Genomic DNA, 22,969 nt, shown 5'->3' on the forward strand with positions numbered 1-22,969 from the left:
CATGCACCTACATCTTTGTGCAGTCTAGCACTCTGATTTCAAAATAATTAAAACACAAGAAACAGCAGGTCTTTTCACCTGACCCGAAGTATGCACTTGCTAAAGGCAACAGAGCCAGGACTCCAGAAGTTTTTTAGTTTTTTCTCCTTCCTATCACATTTATGGAAAGATGGAAGTGTTTTAATGATCTTAGCTTGCTAACTCTTTCCTGTGCTCTGTGAAGTTTTTCCCCGATTATAATCTTGTTCACAGAACTTGCAAGTGAAGTCCTGAAGCGCTGACAAAAATCAACTCATCTAAGCATGGCATTACAGAAGGGACCATTTTGAAAGCACCACTGTTAACAAAATATATTGGTAATTATGCTCATACCAGAATGACCTTCTGATGCTGTACACATAAGAGTATCATATTAGTATAACTTAAAACCCAATAAGCTACAGGTCTCATCTTTTTCAGATAAAATATTCAGCCAAAGAAAAGCTTTAATCACAATAGAACAAGTTATCTGAAATGTACCATTATAGCATTATGGGTACATTCCAAGACACCTAAACTGACATCAGCTTTCTCTTCTCATGAAAGGAACAGTAAACTCTCCTGAAATATAAATAAATGGTTATGCTCTTTTTCTCCAAATAAGTAGGGAAGAACAGGAATTAAAATTTAAATACATTTGTTTTAAATAAAAACTCTAGTATGTCAAAGAACCAGCACCCATATGAAGACAATAAATTGCCTTTAATGCTAATGCACCAATAGCTTCTAGCTCTTCAAGAAAATCTTCAAGCCACTCTTACTCAAGTTTATTTGCACTAATACTCTGGGTACAGAAAAACAAACAAACACACACAAAAAAAAACCAAAAAACCCCCAGCACATCTCAAAAGTTCAACTTCCGGAAGTATGGCAGAAAACCAGGTTGAATTTTTTTCCTCTACTGTCAAACAAGTAAAAATTCACATCTAAGAAATGTAAAACAGAGAACTCAGAAAAGAAAAGGGGGAAGAGGAACAAACAAAAAGTGCACCAGCTTTCTCAGAAAAGCAAAGCATGAGTTTTTCAGAACACTCCCTAGTGCTTGTTCCAAGCTAAGCTGGAAGCAGGAAGTATCTGCTCCTTAGCATGGCACAAGTGAAACTCCTGGCAGAACATACAATGAAACCAAACCCTTTAAGATGTCCCAAGAGGAAACATTCCTCCCAATATACAGTTAACAAAGTACAAAGTAAAAAATTTGAACGTATCTGAATAAAAATCAAGTCTTCAATCTTCTTGAAGACATATGCAGCATTTACTACAACATATATGCACAAGCATCCCATACAGCCACTGACTGGATCCTGCACAGCAGCACAGCAACAGCAGCACGTGCCACTTGGCACAACTGACTGAGCAAAATTCCTGTTACAGGCTGCCAACTCCTGCTTGTGTGGCTTTGTGCTTTTTTCAATTACAAGTACACACAAAGTGCATTCCCTGCATTGTCCTCACATGGCAAAGTGTGACCAAGAACTTAATTCAAGATTAGTGATACAATTGCTGCATAGCCTAAAAACCCCTGTACCCTAAATGACTGCTAACTGTCCTATCTTGCAGTTTATGTAAATTTCCCCCCAAAGGGCTGAAGCCAAGCTAAGTTGAGTTTCTGGTCAGTATGGAGAATTAACCACCTCCAACAGCTCTGTTCTGGCTGTTTAATGTTTCAATGCTTTCTGTCAGCCAACTGTCTTCTAAAATGTTCTGACCTACAATTTTGATTAAGACATGATGAAAACACAATGTTTCCTACAGCACACCAGGGGAACATGCAATTATAATACTTACTAGATGAGAACCGTCCTTAACTTCTTGTACTTGCTGCACCTGCGGTTCAGCCACAACTTTAGTGTCCTGATCAGAAGTCATGAGCTGTCTGCTTTTTGGCTGCTCAGAGAGAACTTTAGTGGTCACCTTTGTAAGCTGCAGAAATAAGAAGACAAAAGATTCTGTAAGTGGTTGTTGAAATTCTTGAGAACCACAGCCACTCCAGACACGCCACCCTGACTCAGAGCAAAGGCCCAAAGAACTTCCACACAATTCAGCTGGGATTATGCACCCAGAGAAAACATAAAATGAGGATAAAGCCACCTTGCAGACACACTCAGCTCCCAGTCACTAGCTGCTTTGGGATTACAGATCAACACTTGCCACAGCATTGGGCAGGGAAATTCCACTGGGAAAGTTTCTCTTGATTCTCACCTGACTTATTCAGGCTGCATTTCAAACCATGACTTCTTCATACCACCTGCAGACTCCACTCACTAAGAAGCATTTAGTCACAAACCAACCCTTCTTCCATAACTACTTTTATGGTCATTTTATCTTTGCAAGATTTAAGAAGCATGTTACAACAGTTCTGCTAGACTAGTAATGCTCAACCAGTTCTTCTGCTCTATCACCCCAAAATCTTATTTTATTTGATTAAACAAGTTAAAAACTCAGTAGAGTTGAAAGTCTGACAGTGACATTGCTTTGAAATTTGACGCTATTATTTAATGCTGTTATTTTTAAAAGTTGCCAAACAAACAATAAAAACTAATTCAAAGCATGAAGTCTCAAAGTAAATATTGAGGTGTGAAAGACAGGCTTTATATTTTTTTTCTTTTCTAAAAAGATGTAATGTCACAAACATTTTTTCACAGAAATCCTTTCTTTCAGATTTCTGCGTCTTCTGGAGGGCAGAGGCCTCAGAAGAGAACATAAAGAATTATTATCAGATGCTGTAGAATGCAACAAGAGCACCTTGATTAGCTCATGTTCCCATGTTTATAACTGGAGGCCAATCACGAGTGCAAGCTAGGGACTGAGTCCTTAGACACAACTTTGTTATAAATTCTTTTTTTCTATTCTTAGCTTAACCTAGCAGCTCTGCAAACTTCTCTCTTTATTCTATTTAGTATAGTCATAATGTATTATATATGATGTATCAATAAATCCAACCTTCTAATCAAGAAACAAAATTCCCATCTCTCTCACCACCAGCGACCCACTCAGGTCGCTGTAATAATGTAAAATGTTTTTTTAGTTTTTTATTCACAGGAAATTCCAGTACTGGATCTGTAACAATGCATGAGAAAGGTTTATTGTCTTCAAGCTGGTGACACCAAACATGCAATCTCCCTAAAATGAAAATGTAAAGATTTGTAGCACATCTAAGTTATGTTCCATTCTTTAGGAACATAAGCCCATTTTAGGCTACCTTGACTCCAAGGCTAGATTTAAGAAGACCTTCAGTCTAGAGCATTATGGCTTTCCATGAGTCTCCTTCACACTGTATTTTGAAATGGACAAAAGCAAATATCAAATGCAACTGACTGAATATATTCCAACATTTTCAAAGAAAATTACTATGTTCAGCTATAAACTGATTTGAGCACCTGTATTACAGGATTATGCAAAAGGTATTTTGTACATGTAGCTGAGGATACAAAATACACTGACATCCCCAAGAAGATGAACATTTCAGCTTACATGAACAGTTGCTTATTACCTCATGCTACTGATGTGACGTTAGCACAAAAAGTATGTTTTCAAAAGAAACACAAGTCACTGTTTTATTCTCAGAAGTTTCTTTTCTTAACACTATGTCTCTCACCCTGGAATAGAAACTACTTAAGGAAGAACTGGCACAGACAAAAAATCACATTAAAATGGAACTAAAAAATTACACTATCCCTGACAGTGTTACACACAAATATACTCACAGGTTATGTAACAAAGCCTGGAATTCATTCAGGATGTTCATATTTTATAAAATAACCAAAAACCATCCTCAGGATGAAAGCAAACTTTTCAAAAGCAGTATTAAATAGCCAGACTCTGTGTTGCTCAAAGCCATGCATGGGAAGAAGCAGACACTTTAGCACTGCATGAAGTGTCCAAGCCTCTTGGACAACACTTCTGTTTCTGTTCATATTTTTTAAAGAAATTGTGTTTAGCCTTCCCAAATTTTGGATTAATTTTTCTTTCTAAAAAGAACCCAAGACTCCTTAGTCATTTCACATTCACTGTATGTAACCTCCGCTGTTGATCATACTACCCTCGGGCATGGCTTTAGTCCAGTCATAAGCTAAAGGCTACTTTAGAGAAAGACAAGCATGTCTCACTCAGCAATGGTGGTAACTACTCAGCAATGGTGGTATCTACTCAGCAGTTTGATCCCAATATCCATGTTAAGGTAGCTCTTTACATCCTTCTGTCACCTATTTATCTCATATATTCCCACTCCCTTCTAGGATCAGCCTGTCCAGAGCCATGCTGCAGTCTCTTCCATCCTCTGGTACATATGTTAACACCAGAACTTTCTAAGTTTATGGATAAAGGAAGGGAAGGGAAACAGCTGCAGTTATATGAATCTGTCAAACAAAAAGTAAAGTTCTACTACATATATGTCCTTTAAAGCATTTGCTGACTGGCCATCAAGCACAAAATACCCAGCTAAATCATTAATTGCAGCTGAGGATAGACAGGTTGTCAGCTAACCTGACATCACACCACTGCAGTGTGCACGCTGCAACTCCAAATTCCTTGGGTAAGCCACCAGCAATTAGAACAGCATATCACCCTCCTGCTTTACAGAAATCCCTTAGATGAGATTATGCAAGATGCTTATCCCAGGCCAAGTCTAGATTGAAGCAACAGGTAACTTTGCTTACTCAGACTAATAATCATATTCTCATTAGACACATGGATTTGTTGTGATACACACCATCCTAATACCACTCACCTTGTAAACAAATTCTTTTTAGTAATTACAATGTCAAACCCATATATTTAAGTTGAATTTTCATCTCTAAGTATCAAAATGGCACTTCAAACAACAGCAATAAATTAATTTGTTTGAAGAGGATAAAACCTGCTTTCCAAATCCTGTGATTTTAACAATGATCATCCTTTGCCTTTCTGCAAATGAGCAAGCCGTACAGAAAGCTCCCAAACACAGAAGGAGGGAGCTTCTGTTGCAATTTTTCTTCACTTAATACATCCCACTGCTACAAGTCTGCAGGATGTCAAGTGCTCAGCTGCAAAATCCCAGTGGTTGTGAGATACTTCAAAATGACTCCACATGCAGGGCTGTTCTGGAAAGTTAATGCCACCTTTCCTACTGCAGAGCTGCCACTTTTGGACTCCTAGAGAACAAAACCCACATGGCAGCAGACTCCCATGACTATCATGGCAGAGAATACAAGGGCTGTAGAAAAAGGCAGTGATACTTCAGGAAAGAGAAAACCAATAAAAACCATGGAATGTTAAAAGCTCTCCATATGATATGTTTTAGCATGTTTTTCATTAGTATTGATATATCTCTTCATATAAAAGCTTATTTATACAAACCACAATCAATAACTGGCAATTCTAGAAACCACAGGTACATATTCACTGTTTGAAATAGTTTATCAGCTGGATTAGTGACAAGTTAAATGGAGCATTTTAATGCAGCAATAAAAATTATCATCCAGCTGAAGAGTTACCTTGTCCATGACTTTAAAAGATAGGGTTTACCAGTCAGCAGTTCAATGTATCTTTGCATAAATAAGTGTTGCAGCAATAAGCAGGAGACATTCAAGAGAAAAATGCAAGTTGGAAACCCTTTTGGAACAGAGATAGCAGTACCTACAGCAGAACACTGAGCTATCACAATCAAATGACAATTTTTTCATCACAGAATCACAGAGCAGTTTTTTAGTTGAAAGGGGCCTTTTGAAGGTCATTTAGTCCAACTCCTCTGCAAGAAGCAGGGACATGTTCAACTAGATCAGATTGCTCAGAGTCCTGTCCAACCTGACCTTGAATGCTTCCAGGCATGGTGCATCCACCACCTCTCTGGGCAAGCTAGGCCAGTGTTTCACTGATTTAGAAGCACCCATTAATTTCAATTTCTGCAAATGCATATAGTAAACCATTATATCCTTCTGGCTTGACACTGGCCATCGTGGAGTAATAAGTCAAGTTCAGCAACTTGAGAATAACTCTGTTCTTGACTCTACTACAGACATTTAAGTACTTATGTCTACAACTATCTGTCCCAAGAGAAACTGCCTAGATTGTATTGAGACTTATCAAAAGTAGTCCAAATTTGGTTTGTAAATAGCCAAGACAGTGAAGTTTAAAATACAGGAAAAACATTTTTCTTTAGAAACAGCACAATATTCAACCATGTTTGCTTTCCCCAAAACTGTAATACACTGCTCCATCTGCAAAACTAGTAATTGCAACAGCAAGGGCAAGAGTGCTTTATTAGTCCTTTTCTCATTAGTTACCCTTCACTTGTTCAGATCTGCCCCTGGGGACATCTGGTGAGTGGTTAACTTGAGGAGTTAAAAGAATATTTTCAGGAGGGATTGAGACCATCTGGTCAAGCAACATGGGTATTTCAGCCTCCTGGTTTCACTCTGCAACATCCACAACCACCTTCACAAATAGAAAGATAAGGGGTTTTTGTTTGGGGAGGAGAGCTTGATTTTTAATTTTTTTTTTTTTTGTCTGAGGTTTTTGTGAGGTTTTTTGGGCACTTGTAGCATTTTGGTTTTTTTAAAGCTGACACTATGGTTCTTCTCTGTCAAGTATTTTCAAAGCCATCTAGTTATAAGAATTCCATAATTTCAGAAGATACAAACCAGCAATGGCCCACAGAATGACTGCACAGATAAGTGCACACAACCACATGATGACTCTTGCCTGGGTGCCAAGCCAAGCAGAGCTGGGACTGCTCTCATCCAGAAGCCACACGTGTGTGTCAGTGTGGTGCCAACACCCAGCCAACCTTTACTCTGCCTTTAGTGCAGGTTTGGGTATCTCAGTGTGAGCAGAGTTAATGTGCAACTGTCTGAAGGTATTTATAAACACTCTGCTTCCACATGCACCACAACCTTGCAAATAGTTTGGAAAAGACATCTCTCTCCCTGATTGTTACACAGCAAACAAAACCCCTACTGCCCTTGCTGACCTCCCTGGAGTGTAGCCCCCAATCCTCCTGCTTTCACTGTAGACATCTCTAATTTTCTCACTCATATTCAAAGTGTGCTTTTCTGCACTCTGTTTCACTGTCTAGAGTTACTATAGTCTGAGTAGCAGCATGTGTTCCCTCAATCAAATCAGTCACATAGATCTGTTATTTAAAAACATGCAAAACCCCAAACAATGCTCTAGGGCCGAGATCTTGCCTGCCAACTTTCAGCCCAGGGTAATCAGCCCTTAAAAAGAGATTTACAAATGCAAGTGCTGACAACTAACTTTCACCCTGCAAACAGCAACAGCATAAAGCAAAAAAAGCTCACTAGAATAAAAGAACTTTTCACTGCTCTTCCAGCAAGTACAAACAAAAATAGATTTGAGTTTAGCTTTGTGCAGAATTCTTCCTAGCAAACATTTTAGAAACTTTAAACACAGATTAAGTTTTCACAAGGCTAATACAGAAATACACTTCAGTAACATGAGAAAGCTTAAAATGTTTTCCAAACAGAGGTGCATTGCTTAACTTGAGCCTCATAACAAACTTCCAGCTGCAAGCCAGAAATCCTCTTTCTGCAGTGAGAGAGAACATTCTTTCTCACCATGTACCACACACTTTTGTACCCATGAGGATCACGACACCACAGCAGAGGTAATCAGAGCTACCACTGACCTCAGCTCTGAAAAGTCTTAGCACCTGCTGAACACATCACATAGACATTTATATGAGAAATAGTAGATGCCTTTCCCAAAAATATGCTACAATTTTAATACATTAGCTCCTCTTTAAATGAAGTTCAACTTTTCTTTATTAGTTTCACCAGCTTTGTGAATAGCCAAAGCATATGTAATATATCAAGAGTTAATCATGTTCTCAGTCCCAGTGCCAACTCAGATACAGGATATTTGGTTAAGCTTATACAGCATCACCAAGAAAAACTGGAAAAACCCTAATCCTGAAGGGCTGAGAGTTTCCCTCTTAGTGTCATAAGCACTGATACAAACTTGCAATTTTCATCAGGTGGTTGTTTGAGGATACTTTCAAAAAAACATCTCAGCTGTGAGAGCTGACCCATCATGCTGCTGCATGGGGCACATGCTGCCATTCTGTAGATGAGTAACATCATCCAGGCTGCGTCATGTCCACAGAGAAACTTGTGACAACTCAGGGGTTTCCATCTTTCCCTTCAAAGCAGGAAATCAGTTTCTTTACAGAACAGATGTGACAAGCAATCCAGCTTTCAAAGGATGGCATTATTTAAAATAAAATATACTGTGAAGAAGTTTCATCACCACAGCAGATAATATAGCTGTGAATAAGAAATCTAACAGCACCAAAAGCGTATCTGTTTGTGGCCATCTCTGCAATCATCACTGTGCCTACATCAGTTGTAAAATCTCTATTACACAACAGCAATTAAAAAGCTGACACGACAAATATTTAGTCACAGCATGTGTCTACAGAAGTCTTGAATACACTACTACTAAAAATCATCACAAGGTCCTCAATTTGTTTAACTGCTGATTAGCTCAACAGTTGGGGAAAAAGTTGAAAATTCACCTCTGGAGCTTAGTGTTTAGAGCCAGTGATCTATGCAAGTCTGTCAGATGAAGGTTTCAAAACATACAAGCACCCAGTGTATGTGCCAGCATGGTGGCTGCAAAGTTAGATTTCAAAAAACCCAAGAAAAGTACCATTGGATTTGTTTCAGTTTTCCTTCCTGCCAAGAAATTACTTATGCCCCAGCACTCTCCAGAATAATGCAACTTCTGGGTTCCTGAAAAGGAACATGGACCTAAGCACTGGGGGCAAACCTGCAACAGAACACTTGGAAAACTCAAGGCACTTCAAAATGCACAAGGCAACAGCAAGAACTGCAGTGTCAGAAGAACAATTAAACCTTAATGCTGTACCTTTTTAACATCATTCAACAGAAAACACAAATCATTTAGAGCTGCTGCTGCACCTACTTCACAACTTTGTTTTTTTTAAATCCCTTCTGTTGTTTATAAGGCTGACAGCCTCCAAAATTATTCTGCAATTCTATTAATTATCCCTTAAAATGTAGTCTCTCATTTTAAAAAGGCTGCAATAGTAAATCTTGCTGTTTAAAAGGAACGCTGCATTTTTTAATTTAAAGATCTATTTCTGTGTGAGGCTTCCCAAGCAATTCACAACTCTCATCATTTACTGAACATTCCCACTCACACAGAAACCTGGGCTATGAAGAGACATCAGAACTGATTACTCTGCAAGTCTGGAAATCCAGATCATTACAGTAATTAGCTGTCCAAAAGATGCCAAGCAGCAAGTTACTAAACAAAGGTGATAAAATACCAAAGAAACCTGATACTGGTGAATGATGAGGACTCTGTACAGAGCCATACGAAAAACTCTTTCAGTGAAGAGCAAGAAAAATGGGAAGAGGGTAAAGTTACAGTCTTACTCAGCACCTCAAACAAGATGATGTCAACAGTGCACAGAAGATAAAAGGCTAGATACAAAAAATATATACAAAAATTATAATTTTTTATTGGTGGAGGTCATCCTGTTATGTACTGCATTTAAAATACATGTGTGTAATGAAAATGAAATAATTTCACTACACTCAATGGTCTCTCACAGAATTTCTGCAGCCCTCCTGCACACCAAGAAACTACACATGCAGTTATTATCTGATGTGCACTCAAACATCACTCCAGAGATGGACCAAGAAGCCTGTGGCTCACATCCTCCTCAGTAATGCAATAAACCAGATGTTTAATGGTATATAACCTAACAAAAATCTTACCATTTAAGAACACTAGTAGTGCCTACCAAGCAGGAATAAGCCACTAGGAAGAAATTTTTATGCCTTATAAGAATGTCATGTGCCTTGAAGACAAGAGTGATTGTGTCATGGGCAGTTTTCAGTTTGCTTATGGCTTGTTCTCAGTTTTCAAGTCTGAAGCAGCACTCTCCTGACTGCAGGCTGAAGCACATTACATTAAGAAACTCAACTCATTAATTAGCAGGAGTTGCTTCACGTTGCACATCCATCACAAAGCCACAAGCTTGTTTTCCTCACTGTAAGTGGACTAACAGCACACACCCTGCAGGTTATTCATAAAGATATATATTTAATTTCTATTATAACTATCGTGCCAGATAAGATATTTATCAGATTATGATTTCAAAAGTACCACACTTAATTAAAATTCATCTCTCAACTCTCAGATTTGTGCATTTTCTAAGCAACCCCTCAAATGGCAAAGTTAAATTGTTAGCAGGTCAACCAAATCATAAGAATTCAGAAAAGTGGAATGCTAACTTAATATAAATTAATTATGATCATAGTTCTCCACAACCTGTTCTCTCTTGATAAGCTGAATGTAGAATTACACATTCTACATTCATTACCAAGGCCTACAAAGAGCAGAAAACATCTCACATTGAATAAAAATGTCTTTTAACTTTCTCAGGAAAAGATCAGGAATTTGTTACTCAAGCAGATTAGGTAAGTACCTTGAAGTATAATGATTTTTCACTAAAATGCTCCATCACTTGCCCTCCCTTACATTTGTAAGCATTTGACTTCCTGCCTGACTCCCAGCTTTGGTGCAACCTTTTACTTTTCCAGGGCAGAAAATATCACCAGAATTTGAATAAATCTGAACACCCCCTTCTATAGTTAAACAGAACTACACAGTAGGTGCCTGCACACACACTTCACTTCTGTGGCCACCAAAGCAGCAGCAGAGCACAGAGGACTCAAGCTGAATGCCTGGTGGCATCAACCCTTCTGTCCTGCTCCAGGAAACCAGAGGAGCAGAGAGCAGAACTCCAGTTCTCAGTGGAACTCAACAGCTGAGATCCACATCACTCTGCTGCTGCTGTTACAAAGCATCACCAATAAAAAAAAACCCCAAAACAACCCAAAACCAAAAAAGGAAAGTAAAGGCTACAGTAACATATCTGCAGGACCTTCACAACAGAAACCCCAGCAGTTGAACATTGTCTGTACCGAATTAAAGAGTGAAAGGACAGGCCAGTGCAAGTCACTGCCTCTCCTGCACTGAAATAATCAGAAAACTCATTAAGCCTAAATACAGGGCAAGCAATGCTTTAAAGGAGCTACTGAATGACAAGCTTAGAGTGGGACCCCACACTCTGCACAGCACTTCCTATCTGCCTCTGCTTCCAGGCTACATTTGGAATAAAAGTCTAACCATAGAGGCAAACTAATTCTTCATATAATCTTCTAAACCCAGCCAGCCTAAATAATGACTAAGTAAATAAACCCCCTTATATTTATGCCTAACATGGGTTAAGAGAAACTGCAGGATGTGATGGAAGCTCCTTCCTTCAGCAGGACTTTTTTTCTTTAATTAATATATTTTAATAATCTCATCAGAGCATAGGCATCATATATTACACTAATGCACTATTCAGATTGACTTTTTGTAACATTCCCATCCACCTACAAGGCAACACCTATGCTTGCTGTGTCCAGTCCAGTAGGATTCACATCTGCAAACATAACAGCTGAAGCAATACAAAGAAAAGTCTTGGTATTTTTACTAATATGCATAAATTTAACTGCTAAAAAGGTTTACTTTCTACAGAAATATTAATTCTAGATCTTTTAGGGTGGTCTTTGATAGGCTAATTGGATTTTCTCTGAAAGCCAAAGCTTTTCAATAACTTGAGGTCTTTATGCCAACCAATTAGCTGGGAGACTGTTCCAGGCTTTTAATGTAATACCAATATTTAATATCAAATACTGCTCACTGATCCAGAAATTGTCATTTCAGGCAAATGTTAAATTATGGGGGAAAAAAGTGACTGAAAGCATCACAAAAGTATGTTTCTAAATTTTAGCACCATCAAATACAAAACCTCACCTAAAGCAACCACCATCCATGTTGCTTGCTTTCACTAATATGACACGAGTCAAAAACTGCACAACACTTCTATACATACAGAAAGCAGAAGAGCAATTGATTAGAAAAAATAAATTGAATTGGTGAGAAAATTCAAGCTTGCCCTGGAGTAGACAGAGCAGGAGCAAATACCTGTTAGCACTAATGACTGGGTTTCCCAAAAACTTGCTCATTCCTGTACTATTTTTAAATAGTCATTTACAGAACACTACATGGTAGCTTAAACTTTTGAACTCTTAAAATAGGCCTGTATTGCTCCTTCCCATAGCCAACCAAGACTTCATGAGGAGATTAACAAGGCTATCAGAAAATAGATCTACAATCTATTTCATTCAAACTATTCTCTAATTTGACAGATATCTTATCTCCAGCAGGTGAGTTTACTCTGGCACTCTGGACACCAAGTCTGTCTCATCCTACCATACCTTCTCTGAATTCATGCACATATGAGGAATTATTATGCAAAGATAATATCTTGCATAATAATGTATTTTCTTTGTTTTCCTTCCTTCTCCACATAACTGGCTTGCTCTCCCTTAACCAATGAGGTGAGGGTGTTTTTTTGATGTTTGCTTTTCTCTAAAGTAGCTATTGAAGGGAAGTGTAAGAATAATTTTCCTATTCCCGTGCTGAAAGAAGCAACAATTAAGCATGCTAAGAACTCACACAGAGAAGTCAAGTTTAGGAGACTGTTGCACTTTCACTGTGAGAAACAGTTTCAGTCTAAGACAAACTGACTCCTGACTTTGAAACTAAAAAGATTCTGAACTTTGTTGGATAACATACTCACCAGCACCTCAGCACGTCAGGCTCACTGTGAGTGGACCTGTCATTTCATAAATTCTGTTTGTTTAACAAAACAACTGCCAGTTCTAAAGTATTTTACTAGTTGCTTCAAGTTTTTAAAGCTAAGAGGCAACAACTGATGGTCTTTTCCCAGTTCTTCAAAGAAACACTAAATCTTCAAATGCTGTAACACATGCTGAGCTTCCAGGAGGTTTAGCACTTGCTTAGAGGGAACAAGTTACATGTTGTGCATGAAGAGGGTGAGTTTGGCAATGCTGGGAACAACGAACTTCCTTGTTTCAATTACTGAATGTTCCTCCTCACCATTTACCAATACCAGCTCTAAGTTTTCCGCATTCTTCACTACGCTGCTGGCCAGAGAGTGGCTGGAGCACTCACAGCCTGCCTGTGACTCCAGGCAGGACACTTGGCACAGGTGAAGGAAACAACTAACCCAGCTTTGCTGGGCAGGATTTTATGAACAACATCTTCCTCAGAAAAATTCCAAAGTTGGCAGAAGCAGATGCAGCATTTTATGATGAAAGACAAGACTAAAAACACCACTTGAAGCTACAGGGTTAATATTCAGTGCAGTTCCAAGGGTGAGGTTAGAAGGCTGACCTTCTTTAACAGACCTTAATAGTCTTATCTTAGAATATTGCTATTACTTGGATTCCACGTTTCAAGCCTGCAATCAGTGTTGCACTTAAGCAAGAGGAGGTCAAAAGCTGCATATGGAATTTCCAGGACTCTTAATATTTTTAGTACTTTGAATTATTATTTAAGACACATACACAGCTTCAAAGCCAATTTGCCAAGTTCTTTATCATGGCATTCTGGGACCATACAATAAACTCCTAACTCAGGGAAGCAGAAATCTAACACCACAGATCTCAAATTCAAATGCACACAGAACTAGAATTCTGGAAAAGATTTGATGCAAACCAAAGGGACAACCTTACAATGCTCCTGGAATATATCTTCCCTTACAACAGGCCTGAGAAAACTAGGAGAGAAGAGGATCTATACCTACAGAAAGACCAAGTGAGAGGTATATATAACCACATATGATGTTGATAATGCCAGTGATAAGCAAAAAGGTACAGTGACAATTTTTGTCCCAACACCAATGCATACAGCAATCACTGACAATGCAAAGACTATTTCAATAAACAGCCTGGGATTAACTCCCCTCAATCTCTGGGGTTTCGTTTTGTTTTTTTTTTCTGATGACTTGAAAAGCAGTCATTGACCTAGAATGTTAGTTTAAGTTTCGAAACATCTTAAGGACCAAATCTAAACTGAAATTTAACTACTTACAGAAGAAGCATGATTGAATTTTAAGGCTGTGTAAAAGAAAAGGAAACTAACGCTTTTTGCCAAAGATTATTTCATTAACCTCTTCACCAAAAATAGAATTTAACTCCAATAATCCAGTCATTTTAGCATTACTTCCTCTTTTAAAAAAGGCTACCATCCTCCATTGCAAGCTTCACCGAAACCAGAAGCAGCTCTTGCTAGTTTTAAATCACTGTTTTAAATAGTATGAAAGACTATTGGGTGCACATTTGTTCACAGTTAGAGTACCCCACTTTCCTAGAGTATCACTGTAATCAAAACTACTGGTAATTCAGGTTTTGACTCACAGTTAAAGGATGGACTGCCAATATTTTAGCTTGGATTTAATGACAATAATTTTTCCTTGCAAGTCAAAATAACTGGGCACAGACCCTTCTAAAAATTTCACTTATTCCTTGAATCCAGTTAGAATACACAGTGTTAACTAAGAAAATTATAATCATAAAATATAGACTATAAACTAAGCTGTAACATATGTTCATTAAAAAGAGTCCCTTCCCTTCTTGATAGCATAAGTTTTTGACATTTATTATGAAGAACTGGACAAGAAGCTTTAAATTTGAGCAGGGACACAAAGCCAAGATCCTGGAGAGATGCCAATGTAGACAATGATATTCTGACCAAATTGTTTGCCTTGCTGCTTTAAGCAGCAACATGGTGACCATTTTCTGTCCCTATCTGTTGGGCAGCAACAACATTGAATGGGAATGAAACTCTGAGATAAGACTGCAAATTCTGCACACACAGGTAGCTCAGCACTTAAAGTAACCATGCCCCAGTACATTCTTCACTTCTGCTCTACTTTTAATTCCTAGAACAAAAACCAGAAACCAGGAGGATACATCAAACATTTGAGCATAAACCTCAGCACTGGGGTATGGAAAAGCAAGCTACTTTGGACATTGGCCTGTTGATTCATCAGTTCCTTGTTTGAACAACAGTCAGAGTCAGACTCTGTTGTGGGGCAACCTGTGACAGCATCACAACCTGTGAAAATACGCATATGGATACCAACAGTGACCGAAAACAAAACCATAAAGCTGCCAAGAGACATCACCGTAAAGCTTTCAAACCTTTCATTAAGTTTCTGCTGAATGAGATTTATGATTTTTTTTTTCTCAACATAGTTACTATTTAACTAATATTTTGTTTCTTGGGTTTCCCTGTTGGATCACTGGCATCCTGTGACTATAAAATACTTTACTTAAAACAGACTGCAGAACATTAGATGGGCTGAGAAACACTGATAAACACTTTTAACAGAGTAACAGAAATCTATAGTGTTTTAAGCAAGTTTGCAATTCCACTAACAAGACAGATGGAAGTCTGCCTTATGAATAGTACCAATAAAGTATTCACCATTGTTGCTCACTTCCAGAAGTCGGGAGGGAAGGGCCAATTTAGAGAGAATTAACCCATACAAAAGGAAAATATTGTTTAGATACTTGCTCAAAAAACCACAAGAAATCTAAAAGCCAAATAAGGTGATACAGTATTTAGCCTTCCAAAAAGCCCAGCATAAGCTTTAGATAAAATAACTGTATGTCCTTCACACTGAAAACTCAGTGCATTCCTGAACATATCCCATGTGAAATTGTGATAGCATCTGAAGGTGTAATTTCCAAAGTCTGTGTTGCCAGTGTTTCCTGTTTTCAATAATGAAAGTGATACTGGCATTTTAGAAAAGAATCCCTAAGAGATAAAGCAATTGTGTCCAATTCATCACAGGCTACCACAGCAGACAGATGTCTGTACATTTCTATAGGCATCTATATTTCTATCTATATGTGCAACAGTCCAGAACTCAAAGCTGGGTATACCTGCCACTACCTTAGAGACACCTACACTGAACTTGATATATCTGAACTCTACAGGGCCACAGAGGCAATCCAGAATAAACCTTTACTGTAGGATATGCTCTCTGGAACACCAGCTCCTTACATGCCAACAGCCTTATGAGAATAACAACAGAGCTGCTGGAAGTGCAGAGGTGGCAATCCATTCAGCTTATGAACAACTGATTCCTTTTGTATTACATCATTCAACTACCCATTAAGGAGCTGGACTGACAGGATCCAGAACATGCATAGCCCAGCCCTCTCTGGTAAACGAGAGCGTTGGAAAAGATTAAGACTCAAAGAAATTGGTGATTCATCAGGGTGTCAAAGCAGCGCTTCCCCAATTCCCAGCAATGTTCTAGGCCAAGCAGCTAGCCACATATTAGTAACCTCTGTCAGACTTCCAATTTTGGAGTTAATTGCTGTTCCTGAAACACATACCCAGACACAAAATACCTGCAGCAGCACACATCACAGAATGAACACTGCCATGGCTATCCTAAGCACACATTTATGCTGTATTACAGTCACACCTAATTTGAGCACTCCAAAGTGCCTTTGTTGTCTGTGGGTATTGCTCCTAGCACCTGCTTCTGAATGGGGGGCACCCTCCCTTAGCAAGGGGATGGAACAGCTACACACACACAGATGTCATAGACCAGTGATTTCATAAGTCCTTGCCTCCATCACATCACCAAAATTTAAGTACCACCAGCTGGGAAGCAATAAACAGAAACTGTTTTTATCTTGTAATACTTTTATGGAACTTAAGAAGATGAATGGGTGGAACAGAAATTGACTTCTGGTCTGTTTCTAACAAGTGCCTCAAACTTGTTGGTTGTAGACACATTTTTATCATTAGAGAGTCAAAGTCATTATATGCTTAAAGAGAAAAGAAACAGGTTGTTCAAATAGCAATGGGGCTTCTTCAATTATCTGGTATTTATGGCACAAAAAGGTTTTTTGACCAGGTGAAATATCACTCAGTTTTATATTCAGTGAAGTTGCTTTAGAATGCTATTTTTGTGTTTAACTATTATGACACACTAGCTTGCCTTGAGTTTAGCACAGAGGAGTTAATGCACAGGAAAAGAAAACAGAGCTTTCCCAAAGCATTAGCTTGAAAATGCAAATACAGTTAGAACTGGTGCCTTTGACAAAGCACATTATCAGCTCAGGGGAAGGGGTTGTGTGTGTGTCTTCTCTTTTTTAAGGGATTACAAACTTTGAAATAGTGCTAGTTTTAAGTTTTACATCACTTTCCCCATTCTAATTCAATTAGTGGCTTCTGTGGTGAAATCCACCTGTCTAGATCTTGCATATGGACTAAAATCAGAGTACTAATTTCAGCACGTGCATGCCTTGTTTTCAGAACAACATTGCTCAAACACCTCTCCAGGGCCTTTACTACAAGAGTAGCTTTTATTGTCATCTTCTACACAGCTCTCCACACATAGCTCATTGCCTATTTCATAACTGCAGGGAGAGGGTTAATTTTCTTCCTTACAACGTCCTGTTTTGTAACATCCTGTCCTTCCTACTCATACCTGTGTGCCCATTCTAAATGCAAACGCACAAGACTTCCAATACACCTGGTGGCTGAGTATCACTGATTACATGCAGGAAAAAAAATGCAGCCTGAGATTATTTTCTACAGCTTTGTCTAAGACTTAGACAGACCTGTTGTCCAAAATGTCATTTTGCTAGTAAATGCTTAGAGGAACAGAGAACTTTGCAAACCACATTTATTACGCCTTATGGCGCATAAGTTTTGCACACATGTGCGTACATGAACACACACACAAATCAGACTCTGAAAACTTAATCTCCAGACTCCAGAATACATTTCTTTTCTTGCTTCATCTCTTTCTGCCAGCAACAGCCCTCCTGACACTGCATTTGTGAGCTCCCTCCACAGCCACCTTCGCACCTCCAAGGCAAGAGTGTTCTTCTTCAGGATCGATAAGGCTGCGGCCTTTGCAAAACCTGCTCCTTGCAGCACAGGCACGAGAAAAGTCAAGTCAAGTGCTTTACATTCTCATTTGTGTGCCTTACCTGTTAATTTACGAGAATGTGATGCCTGATGAATATATATAGACACCATGGAATTAAACATTAATAGCGCTGAAGGTCCTAAAAGCCACCTAGTTTGAAAAAAATCAAACCAATGGAATACATCTACAGCTAATTACTTTGTTTTTTGTAACTCCTTTTTTGCTACCTTTAAGCTGTCACTTTAGATTTGTCATGCACTATGGCCACAAACATGCCTTTTCCGTGTCTAGCATGTGCATTCTGTGAGGTAATGTAATAAATATTTAACAAAGAGTTTATATTACCATGCCAATTAAGCTCTCAACTGATTTAAAGCCAAAGCCGCTGCGAGATATGAGACTTAATAAGGGACGCAGCAACAGATCGGTACAGAACATGTAGATGAGACAAACCTGCCTCTATTGACTTTGCATTTCAGCAAATAAACCAAGGATTTAACTTCATTCTAATAGAAATAAAGCACCACCATCAGAAACTGCCTACATGGTATCTGTAGGTCTCAAAGAAACAAAAACCCCCAAGCTCTCATAACTGCCTCCAGTTCCAGATCTTCTGTTTTGCTCTGTAATGAAACATTTAAGATACAGCCCCATAACTAAGCACTATAGAAAATAAATACATATCAGCCATTTGTACTTTCTCTGTGTATATTGGCACTACAGCCAGCCATAAAAAGCAACCAAGGCAGCACATGCTTGTGTGTGCTTACACCTTTAGTCCTTCACAGTGTTTCTGTATAAATGGGTAAAAAACACCTGGAAAAAATGACAAGGTAAACAGTTCAATGTAACCCAGAACATTGTGTGCGCTTAAGGACCTGATTGCATGCAATTGTTTATTAAGGAACATCCAAGAGATCAAATGCTTTCAATTTTCTGCTTGTAAATTCAATGTTTGTAATTCATTTAGGAAAACTTTCACCTCCATTTGAATAAAGATTATTTTCCCCCAAAATGTGAGACCAATTAAACACAGACGTAATTGTGGCTTCTGTATAGAGAATACCCACATGAATGACAACACAGCTAGAAGCATAAAATTTTCTGTAGACATTATACATAAAATAGACTGCTTTTTGCATGTGTATTATCAGGCCTCAGCCTAGTTTTGACCTCCCTTTCACTTCCCACAAAAGAAATTAAAAATATAAAAATATCAATGTTGTTCTAATAGCTAGAGTGAGTAAGCTGATTAGCTTTATATCTTGAGAACTGACTTGAAGAAATGCTTACAAATCAGCAGGGAGAAGTGAAAGTTCAACTGATAAAAAGTTACCAGACCAGAATCAAAACCCAAGAGTTGTGAAATACCAGCAAGTTGAAAAAAACATACAACACGCTTTGACCTTTGAGAATTTATCCAATCTGTAAAAAACAGCTAAGTCTGACACGAAACTTCAACTACAAGACAGACCTTCCAACAGCAATCCTTGAGGCAGTACTAGAGAAAGATTCCTTCTCCAATTTTCCTAAGGATTCAGAGGCCAACAAAACTAGGCCAGAGACAAGAGGCAGAATCGGAAGCCAGAATTCCCATGGTTTTACCCCAAGAGTGACTCAAGTTTAAACAGTGGTTTTGAAACCAGCTCTCTCTCTGTGTGGCCACAGGCAAGTCTTAACCACTTTGCCTCAATTCGCTTACCTGCAGAATAAAAATAATTACACTTATCTGCCACACAGGAATCTCACACAACAAACACTGTTTGCCAAGTGCACATCTGTTTAAACTGCGGACAAAGCTACGTAGTAATTTCGAGCACCTGGACAAACCGAAACCGAGAGTGAAAACAACTCCGAAGGCCCAACAACAACGAAATCCCGGGGGCAGCGCAGGGGCCGAGCGCTCCCGCCGGCAATTCACCTGCTCGGGGCACGGCTGCCGTGGAGAGTCAGCGCCGTGCCCGGAGCCCCGGGCCAGGGCCCGGCACCGCCCGCTGCTCCGGAGGGGCCCGGCCGCCCATCCGGCCCGGCTCCAGGCGGGGCCCCCCGGCGCTCGCCCCGCTCCCGCTCGGCCCGCGGCACACGCGGCTCTCTCGCAAGGCCCCGGCGGCGCGGGGGCAAAGCTCACCCGCTGTGCCCGGGGCGGCGAGGCCGCAGTGCGGGAGCGGCCCCGGCGGCTCGCCCGCCCTACCCCCGCCGGCACCGCGGCCCCGAGCCGGGATCCTCCTCCTCCTCCTCCCTCCCGTCTCTCCCCCGGGAACCGCCTCGGGTGGGAAGATGGCGGCTCCGGCCGCCTCCCCGGTGCGAGGGGGCGACGGAGCGGGGGGTGTCGCTCCCCCTTCGGCCCCGCCATCCCCCCGCACCGGGAGACGCGGCTGCGGAACGGCCCCGGCGGGCGCCGCCGCCCGGAGGGCGCGGGCCGGGCGGCCCCTCGCACTCACCTGTCACCAACAGCCGCCGCCGCCCTCGGGCCGGGGCTCGGCGCGGGGGACGCGGGCGGGCACGGGGGGGGCTCCGCCGGCGCGGGGCCTTTCGCTCCTGTCGGGTTCCCGCGGGCGCCGGGGCCTCTCGCCGCGCCGCCGCCGCCGCCGGGGCCTCGCCGCCGGATGCCGTGAGGAGGAGAGCGGAGCGCGAGGCGGGGCCGAGGGGGCGCGGGCGGCGGCAGCGCCGGGGGCGGGCGGGGCGGGGGGGGGGCGCGGGGGGGCGGCGGCGGCTCCGGGCCCGAAACGTCTCCGAGCCGAGACTCAACCACCCGCTCGCATGAGAGACCCGCTTCCGGCTCCCGGCGGAAGTCCCGCCCCCGCCGGCGGAAGGGATTGGCCGGCGCCGCTCGGCCGGGCGCCGCCGCGCGCGGATTGGCGGAGCGGCGAAGGGGGGAGGGGGCCCCGGCGCGCGCGCGGCGTGTGACGCGCGGAGCGGCGCGTGAGGCGCCTGACGTCACCCGCCGCGGAGGGGCGCGCGGGGGCGGGGCCGGCGCCGCCCGCCCTCCCGCTCCCTCCGCCGGAGGCGTTTTGTCCCTTCGCAGGCGCCGTAGCCCGGCCGGGAAGTGGCGGGAAAAGAGCCGGGAAGGGAAGGGAAGGGAAGGGAAGGGAAGGGAAGGGAAGGGAAGGGAAGGGAAGGGAAGGGAAGGGAAGGGAAGGGAAGGGAAGGGAAGGGAAGGGAAGGGAAGGGAAGGGAAGGGAAGGGAAGGGAAGGGAAGGGAAGGGAAGGGAAGGGAAGGGGAAGGAACGGGAGGGCGAAGGGAGGGGAGGGAGGGAATGGAAGGGAGGGAAGGGCGGGTCACGGGTGATGTCGCGGAAACGGCTCCTCCTGTCCCGCTGTCTCCGCCTGTGTCTCCGGCAGTGTCCAGCCGGCCCCGGGCGGTGTCTCAGGCCCGAGGCCGCGGGGCCTCGGCGAGGGCTGCGGGTGTGGAGCACGCCCAGGTCCGTGCTGCGGTGACACCGGGCACGTTGTCGCCTTCTGGAGCCCTGCCATGGCAGCACGGGAGGGGCCAGAGCCTGTCCGGAGTTACCGCAGAGTGTCCCAGCTCCTGCTGTAGCTGCAACTGTGTCAGTGAGCAGCTGTGGCTCAAAGGGAAGTGATAAATAGGAGAATTTTAGGAGAAGCGTATTTAATGACAGAGCCTTGTGTTTCACGTGGGTTGTGAAAGCCTGGAGAGTCTTGTCTCATAGAATCACAGAATGGTTTGGCTTGGAAGGCACCTCAAAGATCATCGAGTTCCAGCCCCCTGCCATGGGCAGGGCCACCTTCCCCTGGTCCGGATTGCTCCGAATCCCATTCAGCCTGGCCTGATGGAGCATCCACAGCTTCCCTAGGAAATGTGTTCCAGTGTGTGAAAAACGCCAATCGCTTGTTTTTAAAGTTTAATAGTAATAAAATGGTTATAAGAATAGTAATGCAATTAGAGTAATAATAATTTGGACAATTTGAATCGGGACAATATGAGACAATAGAGACAAAGAGTTACGGATGTCCGGGTACCTTTTCCTGGGCCGCAAAAGCCCGAGAAAGGACCCACGTTAACAGAGGATTAACCCTTAAAAGCAACAGCCTGTTGCATATTCATGCACCTCATACATGATGCATAAATTCCATTCAAATACAGGATTCTGCCTGGTCATCGTCAACTTCTTCGTCTGAATCCTGACAGCACCTTCGAGGGGGGAAGAAGTTTGTTTCTTCTGATAAGAGAGCAATAAATTCTCTTTCTCTGAAAGATTCAGGTGTCCTGTGGCTGCTATCTCGCTGCGAGTCCTTTCCTTAAAAAAAGTAACTAACCTACACAGCATCGTTTCTATTTTAACATTTTTTTATAACCCAGAACTATATTTAACACACTACTTAAGAGAATTAATACAGCATTGCTTTCTAACACAACACATATAATATTCATTTTAATATTTGCAAAAAGCCAATCATTAAACACGCATTTTTCACGCAGTGCCTCACCAGCCTCCCATTAGTCATTGCATGGAGGAAGAGGAGGCAGAGGAAGCAAAGGGCTGAGGAACAATCCTGGGAAGACAAGGGCTGCAGCAGGATTGTTTTGTAAAGCTGGATCCACACATTGCTTCCCTCCAACAGCGAGTTCCAGTCCCCACAGGATGGCTGCTCTCTGCCACTGCCAAGGCTTGACAAGCAGAGACACTGCTGGGAAGTACAAATGCATTTTGGTTTTAGTGCTTGCTTCCTCCTGGGCTGGAGAGTGCCAGGCTGGACTGAACATTGTGCATGGGAAGAAAATGGAATGCAGACAGAGGCGGGCACAGGACATTCTGGTTGGATCACGAGGGACTTTTGCTGGTCTCTGTAGGACTTTTCCCAACTTCTCAGCCTCAAGATCTCTCACTCTTCCCAAGCTGGGGAATAGAGTAAATCTTCAGTTATATAAAACTGCTGTGAGCCCCACAAGATTCAAGACTTCTTTTGCTTGATGAAGGAACAAACAAGTCTTGTCAAACAGTGCTAGTTATTTAGTCCAGATTATCATCTATTTTTAACTGCAGTTAATTAGGCAAAAGGAAAACCTGGGGTTTCCTCTTGAGATTTAGGTGGGGAAAAAAAAGTCTAGAAAGG

At 41.8% G+C, this 22,969-nt stretch overlaps 1 protein-coding gene across 1 annotated transcript in view; it reads right to left on the bottom strand.

Moving 5' to 3' along the window:
- The window catches only part of LARP4B (La ribonucleoprotein 4B), a 55,987-nt gene extending 35,481 nt beyond the window's left edge, over nt 1–20,506 (bottom strand). The window contains exons 1-2 of the mRNA XM_059466469.1: nt 20,335–20,506; nt 1,828–1,962 (exon numbers count right to left, since the gene is read on the bottom strand). Coding sequence (XP_059322452.1) covers nt 1,828–1,908 — 81 coding nt within the window. The 5' untranslated portion in view covers nt 1,909–1,962; nt 20,335–20,506. The remainder of the gene's footprint in view (nt 1–1,827; nt 1,963–20,334) is intronic.
- Between the last annotated feature and the right edge of the window lie 2,463 nt (nt 20,507–22,969).

This window comes from Ammospiza nelsoni, chromosome 1 (genome assembly GCF_027579445.1).
Source record: "Ammospiza nelsoni isolate bAmmNel1 chromosome 1, bAmmNel1.pri, whole genome shotgun sequence".
Classification (NCBI taxonomy): Eukaryota; Metazoa; Chordata; class Aves; order Passeriformes; family Passerellidae; genus Ammospiza; species Ammospiza nelsoni.